The sequence below is a fragment of the Antechinus flavipes genome, chromosome 2, assembly GCF_016432865.1.
Source record: "Antechinus flavipes isolate AdamAnt ecotype Samford, QLD, Australia chromosome 2, AdamAnt_v2, whole genome shotgun sequence".
Taxonomy (NCBI): Eukaryota; Metazoa; Chordata; class Mammalia; order Dasyuromorphia; family Dasyuridae; genus Antechinus; species Antechinus flavipes.
Genome location: NC_067399.1, coordinates 377,523,112 through 377,536,852, shown reverse-complemented (window position 1 = coordinate 377,536,852; position 13,741 = coordinate 377,523,112). Strand labels below are relative to the sequence as shown.

Genomic DNA, 13,741 nt, shown 5'->3' with positions numbered 1-13,741 from the left:
CCCTCCAGTGCTTGCTTTTCACCCCGTAGACGCCCACTGGGTTACCGCCTGCCTGCTCTATCACAGCTCTTATTTCCCCTACGCGCTCCAGGCTACCCCAAGACCGCCCCCTCCCGGGCAGAGCCGGTCTTTTCCCAGCCCAGGCCGGCCTTGGTCCTTTCCTAGTTCACGCGGCGGGCGGGCTAGCGAGCGGCCGCAGCTGCCCTGGGAGAGCGCGCGGCGGCGGCGCCGGCGGGGTGAAGGAGGTTGCTATGGTAACCGGCAGCAGCAGCCGCCACAGCAGGGCCGGCCCCAGCCCCAGCCCTAGAGCTCAGTGTGTGGGTGAGAAGCGGCGAGAGCAGCAGCAACAGCAGCGGCAGCTAAGGCTCAGCTTCTGAGCCGCCGCCGAGACCGTGTAAATCGGGAGCTGCCCCGGCTGCAGGATGGAGGACGGATTTTCTAGCTATAGCAGCCTTTATGACACTTCCTCGCTGCTTCAGTTCTGCAATGGTAAGGAGAGAGAAACTGGTGAGGAGCATTGGAGGACTCGTGTGCGTTTGCGTTTGTGTTTGTGTATACAAGCACGCGCGGGGAGGGGGGTTCTCTCTTTGCTTCCCCAGCTTCCCACCCTTCTACACCTCGCGAACCCCTTTCCCCAGATTCCTTGAAGCGCTCGCACCCCCATCCATCTATCCCTGCGGCGCTGTCCCGCGGCAGGGCGGTAGCTGGGAGAGGAGGATCTCTCGGGGATTCTGGCTGCAAACCTGGTCTTGAAGGGGGAAAAAAGAGGGAGGGAAAGCAAGCAGGAAGGAGCTTGGAAGCTGTTGCTGCTGCTATTGCTGCTGCTGGTGGTGGTGGTGGTGGCCACCACTGTTTGTTTCTGCTCCAAGACCAGCTTTCTGAAAAGGAAAAAGGAGGTAGGGAGGAGGGTAGTGGGGAAAGGGGAGATGCTTTTTGATTGATTCGGGGGATTCAATCCAAAAGGCCTTTCTCAGGCCAAAGGGATAGCCATGCTAACCTGTCCCACCCAGAGAAAAACCAGAAACTTCTTCCCCATCTCCTCGTTAAGTCAGAAAGTTAGCTTAGTTTACTTCAGTGGGAAAAAATGTTTCTTGGAAAAAAAGGTTGTATTTAAGGTGTTGAGGAAAAACTCGAAATTTTCTATTAACACTATTGCTATCCAGCATCCCTACAAATGACCACTGATCACTGTGTTGGGGTATTATGTCGAACTGCATGAAATACAGTTTATGACATCCTCTTCAATTTCTCCATGGCTTGTTGAATAATCAACCACTCCATCCCCCTGACGTGTAAAAACCACTGCCCACTCACTAAATCTTTTGCATTTGACACGTGTATAGTTTATCCAGTCTCATAAGGGAGTGAGGTTCTTATCTGAAGTCTTTCATAGTACAACTGTCATTAGTGCCTTAAAAAAAAAAAGTATAAGTTGCTGGTGATTTCCAGTTCTGTTCTTTGAAATTTCTTCAATATGTACCCCAAGACTTTTTGGTATTGAAATTTAAATAAAAGGAATATATATATATAGATAGTTAACACCCTGGCATGTCATAACAGTAATCCTTTCAGAATGTAATTGACATATAGGAAAGCTAAAATAGTGATTTGGAAAATTGGGGGAGGGCGGTTTAAACAAGAGAAAGTTCAAGGCATAGTAGTAATTTGTTGAAGATTTACTAACCACACTTCAAGCAAACCTATGTTAGTTACATTGTTCTTCATAAAATAACCCCTAAGTCGAGTTCATATTAAAAACTTTTTTAATGCAAGAGAAGAATTCGACTGATTTATTGTACAATAGATTCTATTTGATTTTTAAAAGCAAGAAAAATAAAATTATAATATATTGATAATGTTTTTGAAAGAAGTGATTTTAGATTCTTGAAAGATAATTAAACACGAAAAATATGTTCATAAAATACTGCATTTTTTCTGCAACATAATATGTGAAAATTCATACACAAAGAAATGTCATACATAATTTCTACATTTGCTTTTTCCCGTTAGAAAAGTTTCCCAAAGTTTTTGTTTTGTTTTGGTGAGCATGATCCTGTTAACTTTTTTTGAATAGGTGGAGTAATGAAAACAAGCTTGAATTCTAGTTTTCTTGGATTAATTTGTTTCACAGTTTTATTTTCATGAGAGAGACTGTCTTGTTATAAAGTAATTTATTGATTCAATTTTGACCTGTAAGTCACACAAAATTATAAGCACTATGTAATAATTTTATCTCTAGATACAATAACAGATATTCTTTGTTTTCCCTGTATATAGTACATATATAATTATATAAATACTATATATGTGTGTCAGTATATATATATGTCTGCATATATATATCATATATTTATCTAAAGTTCAAACTAACATTCATTATGGAGTTTCATTATGATTGCATTTTTTTTCAAAATAGCTAGCTAATGAGTAACATAAGTGCTTCAATGAATTGTGAGAAAAATACTTTGTAAACTTTAAAATATATTTATTATTGTAATTACTTCCAAAATAGTAAAAGAATAAATGAAAGATTTCCAGCAAGACAGATAAATTATCAGTAGAATATTTATGTAAAGACATCTGTAGGAACTCCACAATTTGAAAAAATGTGCAAAAGCTAGATTATGGAGTTCCATCTAAGGCTGTGTGCTGCATAATCTACTAAGCTATTAGTACATCATTTTCATATTAATAACATGTTACCTCCTAAATGATTTAAGGAGTTCTTATCTGTTATGGAAAAGAATATGTTTTAATTTTGTTCTAACTTAACGTCTACCACAGTACAGCAGATATCCTGTGTTTTTCCTACCTTAAAAATCTAAGCTTTTTGAAGAAAGTTAATAGTAGTTGACATTTATCTTCCTTGCTTTGGTTAAGGTCATGGAGATAGTAGAAGTGACTTCAGAGGTCATTTGATCAAATCTCTTCATTTTGCAAAAGAAGAAACTGAGTTACAGAGAGATTGTCACTTGCCCTGAATCATATAGATAGGAAGTATTAGCTACAATTGGGACACAAAGTTCCCTTGATTGGCTAGATAGTGAAATGGATGGAATAGCTAGGCTTAGAATCCAGACTTTCCTGAGTTCAAATGTGGCTTCAGACACTTAATAACTTTGTTATTAAGTTTCCTTATCTTTTCAAATGAGCTAGAAAAGGAAAGGCAAATCACTCCAGCATCTCTGTCAAGAAAACCCCAAATGGGGGTCACAAAGAGTCAGATATGAGTGAAAATTTATATTCTAAGCAAATAAAAGTTCCTTGATAGCAATCATAAAATTATCTGTGAACTTTTGTGATTGCTTAATTTATTAACCAGCTAAAAGATTTACTACATAAACCGAATATATATGTGTATATATATATATATATTTATGATGAGACTTATGACTCTTCCTATGATATATAAAAATATAACTAGAAAATTATACTTGTGTATTTTTAGGTAAGAAGGAATTTTTGCCATCAGCAATATTCAAACATAGAGGCAGTGTGTCATAGTAAAGAGCTTTCCTTGAAGCTAGGAAGACCTGATATTTTCTTTATTATCAAGTCCTGATATTGAAATACATAATACATCTTATCCTGGGCAAGTCATTGAATCTCTCAATTATCTCTGTGCAACTCTGAGAGAAAGTTCTGTAGAAAATGTTTTTCATCCTGGAATTTCCTACACTAATGAAATCACTAGTCCATTTCCTATCCTTAATATGCCAACATACTAATTAGGCAGTGTGGTTTAGGACATGACAATGGAGTGAGATATAATTCTAGAAAATTTTTTTTTGTTATTGTTGTTGGACTTGATGGTCAGTTGAGTTGAAGTACAATCCTGAAATTGACTTAACATTCTATTCTTGAGGGTTTTTTCCCTCCTCTTTAGTGATACTGTCAATGCAAGTTTATCAGAATATATATATGTATATGTGTACATATATATAGTCATATCTGAAAGTCCATATTACTTCTGCTTATTAATTTGTATTTCATGTACATAAATAACAGTGAATTAGAGAAAAATGACTTCAGTTCTTTCAATAATAATATATTTAGTGTCTACCAAATGCAAAGTAAAAAAAATTTATTGGGGAAAGAGTAATACAGGAATAAAACACCTGAACATAAATGTCCCCATGGAACTACTGATCTTTTGTGAAGATCTGACAGATGCACAAAGCACAATAATTACATAGCAGAATGGAGCATTATAAGATCATAAAAGAAGTAAAAAGTTTTATGTTAGGTCCAAGGGAGGAAAAGTAAAAATAACTAAAAGTTCTATTTAACAATATTAAATTCTGATTTTAAAAAATTCCAAGGATGAAATGGGTCTCTAAACATAAAGATCTCATAATTTAGTATGAGGAGTAAGATGTGCATATATAACTATAACGTAAATTAGAATATGATAAATATGCTGAAAAGATCAAGGAGAATGGCATAGGAAACTGAATCAGAAGAAATGAATCATTTCTGACTGAGGAATGGGTCAAAAATAAGGTTTTATGAAGGATAGCTCTTAAAGAAAAGAAGGATTTTAACATGAGAGATGGTGAGAAAGAGAGGAGTCTATTTTAGGAACAAAAAATGACCAGGATGAGATTGAATACGAATAGTCGTGTGATATAAAGCTAGGAAGATGCAAAATTTGTGCCAAATTGGGAAAGACTTTGAATACCAGGCTTTATTTTTATGTTTTGTATGTGTGTTTTGTATGATTTATTTAGTAGGCATTGGGAAGCCATTGAAGTTTTATGAATCTGTGAAGTGATATGATTACAGCTATCCATTAGGAAGATTATTCTGACTGTGAAGGATGAAGTTAAGAAGGGGGTACCTAAAGAGACTGAAGACAGGGAGAATAATTATTAAGCTATCATAATAATCTATTCAGTAAGTAATAAAGACCTGAATGAAGGTAGTGACAGTGAGAAGGAAAGAATGGGATAAATTTTTTTTTCAATCAACAAATAATAAGTTCTAGGCACTATGCTAAGTTGTTGGGATAAAAAAAAAGGCAAAAACAGTCCTTATCCTTAAGGAGTATACACTATAATATGAGAAACAACAAGTAACTAATATTTTGTATGTTCATATATATGTATACATAAAATTTATTTTTGTATATATAATGTTTATTATATGTACACATATATGTATGTAGGTAACTGGGTTTATGCATATATACATGTACAAACAATACTTGGAAAATAATCTGACAAAGGAAACCACCAAGAGCTGGGGGTGGGGAGGACCTGCTGAAGAAAATGGAATGTAAGTTGAGTCTTAAAGGAAGTCAGGGCAACGGAGAGGGAGGTGAGGTGAAGGAGATGAGGAGAGCTGACATAAATATAAATGATATAAATGATAATTATAAAGGAACATAGGCAGGGGCTACAGTGTCATATTTGGAGAAATTCAAGTAGGCCAATCTAGCTGGATCATAGAACATGTTGAAAGGGAGCAAGATGTAAGAAAATTAGAAAGGTAGAAAAGGTTCAAGATGTAAAATGTTTTAAATGCCAAACTCTGGACTTTATATTTGATCATAGAGGGTCACTGGAATTCATTGAGTAGTCAGTGATATAGTCAGGCCTATGCTTTAGAGAAAAACAACAAAAACATCACCCACAAACTACCTTGGCAGCTAAATGGAAAATGGATTAGAGAAAAGTGCTTTGTAAAGATGACTTCTAATGGGGATAGTAAGGTCTAGTAAGAGTATTTTTGTAGACAGGAGAGACATGTTCATAGGTTTCAGGAAAAGAGTCAGTGCATAGCTTATTGAAAATAAATGGACACAATTTGCTAGAAGAGGTGGAAGGAGATTAAATCAAAAGTTGGTCTTTGTAAAACAGAGGGCCATTTTTTTATTTGAAGTTTTAGTTAAGGAGGAAATAGTTGGAGAAGGAAAGACTGTCTGCATGATATGAAATAAAGAGGAGGATAGAAGGGAAGTTCTTGATGAATGATCACAAATTTTGGGGTGAACTATGAGGTGAGAACTTCAGCTAAGAGGAAGTGGGGTAAAGGAGCACAGTGAGAATCTTAATAGAAATGAGAATGTGTGGAACAATGGCTGTGCAGAGTGAGTTTGCAAGTCAATTAGGAAGGAATAGAATGTTTGCCTTGCTAAATAAAGTAAAGGCCAAGTTGAGATTACATAATATAAATTTATAGCGTGCCCATTTAACATGGTTTTTATGATTTCCCACAGCTCTATTTGGCAGCATATCAATCAGAATGAAGGTTGTAGATGGTAGGAGTAATTCAGGATTGGAATTTGACAAGTTGTAGTTTACTATAAGACAAAGGATTCTAGGAGAGAGGATAGTGTAGAGTTAAATTGGCTCATCAGTGGATCTTGACAGGAAAGTGGGAAAAGCATATTAATAAGTGTAGGAGTGGTGGACTAAGGAACTAAGGACTAAGGAAGAGGTAGAAGGAATAGAGTTCACACCGAGAACAAAAGTTAGGTAAGGCATAGGGGGGGTTGGGGGAGGGAGGGAGGATGTGTAGAGGGCTGGAACTCTGGAAAGGTATACTTGAATTAAGGACATCAGGGTGCTTATAGTTAAGCATCTACTCAGTGTGATTGATGGGATAATAGTTCTCTAGTTAAATCTATACTTAATGTGATATAATGATGTAATCACTTTAGTTGGCATATAATTAGTATAATATGGTGGTGTAATGGCTATAGTTGGCACATGCTCAGTTGCTGTAGTGATGTAATCGTACTGAGGTATTTAAGGGCTGTGAAGACTGGCAACTGAGAGTCTCAGCCACAGACACAGAGAAGACATCAGACTCCAGACCCCAGACTCCAGACTCCATCTTTGACCAGCTTCATGGTGGCTCTCCTGCCTTCATCACTTCTCCACCTAAGACCAAGGCTCATTCAGAGATCTTCCAGAGATACTCCAGAGAGTTTGTCTGGACATTACAGAAATGGAATGAGAAAACAATCAGATAAAGAAATTCAGAGTTTTTGAACAATTATAGGTATTAGTCTTCAAAGGTCTGGCCAACTTTGTGTGTATCTTAGTTAGAATTGAAGAATAAATAATTAGAATTGAGTAGATTGAAGGCCAATTTGGCTATTTGATGGAGAATCCAAATGTATTTTGGAATTCACTATTGTGGGGGCAGGAGATAGATAAAGGCTATAAATTACACATCAATCAGGAAATAAGGAGATTGTTAGGAGGAACTTCTGGAATCTACATTAGGTGATAAATTTAAAGAACTTGAAATTTAAAAGAGGAGAGGTTACTTAGCGAAGGTGGTAGGAAAATGGAGAACAAGGAGTGTATGACTTCTTTATCATGATCAAATAGGAAGTATGAATGATAGCATATTCAGTACTGGAAAGAGTGGTAGGAGAAATGGGGTCGTGAAGAAGGAGACATTTCTCAGTGAGGGCCAGAAGATGGAAGAGATGAGTAAAGGGGCCTTTACTCCAGAGAACCCATGCTAGGGATGATCATTGAAAGAGGCAACAACCCCTGACTTGTGGTACTGAAGATGATACCAGAAGTCTACTGAAGATGATACCAGAAGTCTGCAAGTTCACTTTCACACTAGAGGCTATAGATAAGTCAGAGTTAATATGATAAGACTTCACAAATTTACTTTACATATTTTTTGTACAAATGAGTTAACTTGAAAGCTTTTCTCAAATGACATTTAGTGGTGTGCTTAGTTTGTGTAGTTAATCTTATGACTATATGTAAGATAACTTTAAGAATCAGAGGTAGGATGAAACTGTAAGAAAAATTTCATATGGGCAAAAGGGAATGCCAGTGGATTAGTCTTTCAACAGTGGATCCTTTAATGTGATACATTGAATTGTCACTTTAGAAGAATTTTATAATTAATAATAGTTAAAATATATGAAAAATCATTAATTTGAATTCAAATTAAGCAACCAATCACAGAAAATTAAGTCGAACACTTAGGAATTTTGCTATATAAATAACTTAAATTCGTTGATCTTTTTATTTGAATATTTATATTAAAATATAACTAAAAATAGCTCAGTGAGTTAACTATCATATTGCAATCTTTTCAAAGTGATCTGTACTGTTTATAGTGGGTAGAAATTACAAAAGTCATAGTTATGGTATAGTAGAAAGAGCTCTGAACTCATTCCTAGATCCCAGTGAGAACTGGGGTAGAATCCTAATTCCAACACTTACTAGTAGGATGAAACTGATAGCAAGCAAATATTTCACTTATTTGAACCATAGTTCCCTTATCTATAAAGTGAGAATAAAATATTTGTGATATCTACCTCACAAGATTATTGTGAAGAAAACATAAAGCATAAGGCACTATCAATGAGTTGTCATCATCATTTGTTCTTACATTTTAGTCTAAATTTGTAACTTCATTGGTGTGGGGAAGTTCCAATGAGGAATGTCTTTCTACCAATATAGTTTAGTTATTTATCATCTTAAAGAGGTCCCCAGGGTCTTTAGAAGTTAAGTGACTTGCTCAGTGTCAACTAGTTAAAATGAGTCTTGAAAACAGGTCTTCTTTACTCTGAGGCTGAATTTCCATTGTACTGTGCTGCTCTAATTGCTAATCAATTAATAATAATTGGAATTAATTTATATACTAGAAAATTTCAAATATATCTTCCTTCTCCCAAATATGCTTGAGAATTCAGTACATCACCTGTTTTGGAACCAGAACATCATTACAGCTAGAGTTAGTGTCCATAACTACTGTACTCTCATTCTAAATCACAGAAATTTAAGAATATTTAATATATATTCTCATACCAAATACTCATAATCTCTTAACTATTTGGAAGGAAAACATTTCAAAATACAGAAATCTAAAGGAAGGCATTAGAACCACATAGGAGCTAAATAAGTACATATCATCCTATCTGTTACAGAAGTCCTGAAAATGCCTTGTCAGTCTATGAGATGCATTTAAATTCCAGTACTCTTATTAATTATGAAAAGCAGATATGTACAATAGTCTTCAGAGCTTTAAATATAAAAGAATAATAGCAGAATAGCAATGTCTCTTCAAATCATTTCTATCCAAACTTCCCTAAAAAACGATTTTGAGAAGTACTCCTACTCAACTTGACCAAGAGCTTAAATTAATACTATTACTAAAATTAGTTTTGCCCTCCATGGTAGTTATTTTGATTTCAAGGAACAAGAGAGAAGGCCATATGTCAGGCTTCACTTCATATAGATCAGTCCTATTTCTCCAATTTAAGAGAAAAATAAAATTCAGCATAGTCATCCCTATTGAATCACCAGCATTATTTAATTGTATTCTGTGATATAATAATCTTTTTTTAAATTAAAAAAATTTCTTTTTAATAGTATTTTATTTTTTCATTTACATGGATAGATTTTAACATTCATTTTTGTAAGATTTTGAGTTCCAAAATTTTTTCTCCCTCTCTCTCAAGATAGCAAATAATTTGATGTAGAACCACTAAAATATAATTTGGGAATTGAGAAGTAGTATAAACTATAATATAGTAGAAAAGCTCTAGACAATGCCTTGGAGAAGAGAGTTGGATCCAGGGCCTTATTTTGTCACTGACTAACAGTATGAGTTTGTCATTTAATTTTTCTTACGTTTAGCTTTGTTGTCTATAAAATAGAGTTAGAGATTATACTTGTGATTTCAGTTTGATAAGAAATTACTGAGGAAACTCCCTCTATCAGTGCATATTGATATACTTTTGTAATATGTAGTCTTAGAAAGTTGTCTAGAGGCCAGTTTTTTAAACTGTGGTTTATGACTGCACACGGAATCTTATAAATCATACTTATTAGCAGTAAATGTTTTTGTATACTTATTTTGTATATATGTATACCTGGGGTCAGGTAAAAATTTCTTGGGGAAAATAAGATTACTAGTGGAAAAAGTTAATAAGCCCAGAGCTAAAACACTGGAGGTTAAACAATTGCTCAGGGTCATATAATCAGTGCACTATCTTGAATCAGAGCTTGAATTTGGATCTTCCTAGCTTCCATACCAATTCTATGTTTACCATGCTGTAGCTATTTCTTTGTCTACAAATAAAGATACCTACATTATCTACCCTTAGTGCATCTGTAGTGAAAATGCTTAATAAACCAAAGTTATTTTCACAAATTTCAAAGTTAATGATTATTTTTTTATGAAAACAAATAACTGGAAAGCCATTCAATAGATTTAATGAACTAAGTGAAGATATAAATAATCAGAACTCAAAAAAATCGTATATTCACCAAATTTTTGCTTCTGTTCAACAACTTTCCTATCCTGGATAAATTGGCTCTCTTATATTCTCTCCCTATCTGCTGCTTTCCTCAATCTGCTCTCCCTCTTGTTACTACCTTCCTTTTCTCTTAGTCCTTTTCCTCCAACTTCTTGGCTAAACAGAGAGAGAGAGAAAGAGAGAGGGAAAGAGAGAGAGAGAGAGAGAGAGAGAGAGAGAGAGAGAGAGAGAGAGAGAGAGAGAGAATGTGTGTGTGTGTATTTATTAATAATCCCTTTTTGAAAATATTACTTACCCTACCTTGATTTGCCCTTCTATTATAAATACTCTTCCTTGTGTCCCTGTTTTGTGTGAGATAATTTTCCTCATTTTTTTCCTTCCTTTTTATCTTAGCACCATATTTTTTCCAAGCCTTCTGTTTTTCTTTTGAGATCAACGCAACATAATAGGTTCATACCTATGTCCCCCAAGTTGACTCCTCCGAACTGCTCTAATAATGATAAAGTTTTGGGGATTTTATCATAATATGTTCTCTTCCCATTTGAGAATATAAACAGTTTAACCTTTTTAAAAATTTCTCATGATTTCTCACTTTTTTAATGCTTCTCTTGAGTTTTGTATTTTAATTCCTATCCCTTCAAGTTCCTTTTTATAAGTTGTTGCCCATTAAAATGAAAGCTCCTTGAAATTGGGGATTATCTTAATGGTTTATATTTATCTTTCAAATTCTTTATATGCTCAGGGAAAGGGAGATATCAAACGAAATCTGAAGAATTATAGGGGAAATATGTCATGGAGAAAGTAGGAATTGAACTGGTCCTTAAAGCAGAGTTTGCAAATCGACAGCACTATTTTTATGACAGGGGATATCAGGGTCACAAAAAAGGGGTGACTCAACTAAAGTCCTTGAGAAAGATGTGGGTCTTTTAGCTCCATCCCCACATCACTGATTCCCTCTTGGATATTTCAAAGTGTATATCATACACCTCAAACATATCATGTCCCAAACAGAAGTCATTATCTTTTCCCCAAAACGCATCCCTATTCTACTACTAGTAGAGCATCACTATCCTCCTAATCACCCAAATTTGAAACCTTGATTTCCTTGATTTCTCATTTAAAGACATTTAACATTTTCAGTCAGTAGCCAAGACTTGTTGATTCTATCTCCACAGCACTTTTTGAATATATTACTGCCTCTCCACTCACCTAGCTAACACCCTGTTTATGATCTTCATTACTTTTTGCCCTGTCAGCTGCAATAGGCTTCTATTCTGTTGATTTGCTTTAATACCCTCTCCAGTCCAGTCTGTCTTTCATGCAGCCACCAAAATAATTTCCTAAAGAATGGGCCTGATCATGTCCCATTCCTCATTCTTTCACCCCCTTTCCTTCCCATGCCTGTTCAATAAAATCCAATGGCTTCTTGTTTTTTTCAATAGGATCAAACTCATCTGTCTGACTTCTCAAGCTCTTTGCAAACTGGCCCTCACCTACATTTCACATCTTACACATGAATACTCTCTGCAATCCAGCTAAATAAATATATCTTAGAAATTTCAATTGTAAAATATTTGTCAACCAAGCAGCAATATATTTGGAATTCCTTTGTGAATCTTATTAAATATTTTATCCTCCTAATATTAAAAACAGTACAATAGTAAGGAGAGAGAGGTACAAAAAAGAAATTAACTTTCCAATGGTCATTCATTTGCTGACAAAATTCCAAATGTTCATCCATGATTAAATATAAAACAAACCTCTAGGGATTATCAGATTTAATTTAAGACGAAATGACTGAAGAAACAAGATTCAAGTTTCCAAGAATTTTGATTTATTAAACAATTCATACCAATTTCCTAACAAATTGGGACCAGACCCCTTTTCTTCAAAAGATAGACTTCTGTACACTAAAACCAATTAATCAAATAAGACCAATTAATCAAAAGGAAACATTTAACCAGAATATAGCATAAGGTAATTTTATTTCTAATTCGAGGAAAGATTAAGGACTTTCCATATTGGGAAAGTGAGAAAAAACAAGTGGAATTCCCTGAAATCAGAAAAAAAAAGGTATTCTATCCCCACTCCCAAGTATCTATGAACAATTAAAAAAACATGGAAGCAGTTTTCAGAAAAGATAAATGGATGGATTAAGATGGTTATGAGTTATGAGAAACTCCTTGCACCTGTTTCAGGATTTGACCAGGTTAAGGTGAGCACAATCTAGGGTGTCCAAATAGTAGGTAGAGGTGGTTCAGCTTCCCAGCCATGCAAAGCAAGGTTTAAACAATAGAATAAGGTTTTCTCCCAGTTCCCACAATTGAATAAAATTTTTTCACAAGACAAAATTTGGATTACACTCATAATTTAAGAGAAAGAGAACTGAGCTTGTCCCAGAACTGAGTCACAAGATGGAATCTGTGGTTCACTCAATTCCCACAAATAATCACTTGCTGTCCTAATCCCCTGAATTTCCTCAGAGATGCATGATAAAGCCAATAATTTATTAATAGGATTTCACTGAATTAGTCCTTTGGAATGTAATCACTCATGGTCTCTATTACTTTCACTGACTAAAATTCCTATTCTACACCTCAAAAGTACTCTCTTCATAATTTTTTTCCTTAGCTTTAGACTAATGAGAAAATAGATCATGTCTCATTATTTGTGCACATGATCCATTCCCATTTCACCAGTTTACCTCATTCCTTCTCTCATCTTCAGTTTATTCCTATATATCACCTTTTCTATTGCTTCTACAAATATACCTGCCCAAGCAGGCTTCCTTTATCCTTAAAAAAGTCTTTGCCAACCTGCCATCCCCTCAAACTTTTTTTTTTATCTTCTTCCATTCTCTGCTCTGCGACCTTTTAGAAAGAGCGGTTTATCTTGTTGCCTCAATTTGCTCTGCACTTCTCAGACCCTTGCCAGTGATCTCTCTAAAATACTATTTTAATTGATTTATTTAGGTTTTTTGTCATTCATATTTTTTCACATATTCCTCTTTCATTCTGATCCAGCAAATTATCTCTTGAAAAAGAAACAGAAAGTAGATCAGCAAAACCAATCAACCTAAGTCACCCATATCGAGTATTTTTGAAAATAATCCTCTACTTTTTTTCTCAGTATTTGCTAGTTTATAATTTTGTATTTTTGAAACTCGTTTATTGTGATTTTACCTTGTTTCTTATTTTGTTTATTTAATTTTTCCTTTTTTAGCATTTTGGCTGGTTTGTTGATTTTTGAAAAATCATTTTGAAGGAATTAATTTCTCCTCTGATTTAAAGTTTTCTTCCTTTTCATTTAAGATTTCCTATTTAATTTCTAATGTTTAAAAATTGAACACTTAGCTTATCTTCTGTTTTTTAATGTATATTTTCAAAGAAAGAATTTTTCTTCTGAAAACTGCTTTAGCTGCATTCCGTTTTGTTTTGTGGTCTCATTGTTATCATTTTCTTTCACAAAGTTATTAATTGTTACCATAACTTGTTT

General features: G+C 34.8%; 1 protein-coding gene across 6 annotated transcripts in view; it reads left to right on the top strand.

The window, feature by feature from the left end:
• Positions 1 to 336: 336 nt before the first annotated feature.
• EML1 (EMAP like 1) overlaps positions 337 to 13,741 on the top strand; it is a 189,040-nt gene continuing 175,635 nt past the window's right edge. For all 6 annotated transcript variants that reach the window (XM_051978396.1, XM_051978395.1, XM_051978394.1 and 3 more), the window contains exon 1: positions 337 to 489. In XM_051978396.1, coding sequence (XP_051834356.1) covers positions 423 to 489 — 67 coding nt within the window. In that variant the 5' untranslated portion in view covers positions 337 to 422. The remainder of the gene's footprint in view (positions 490 to 13,741) is intronic.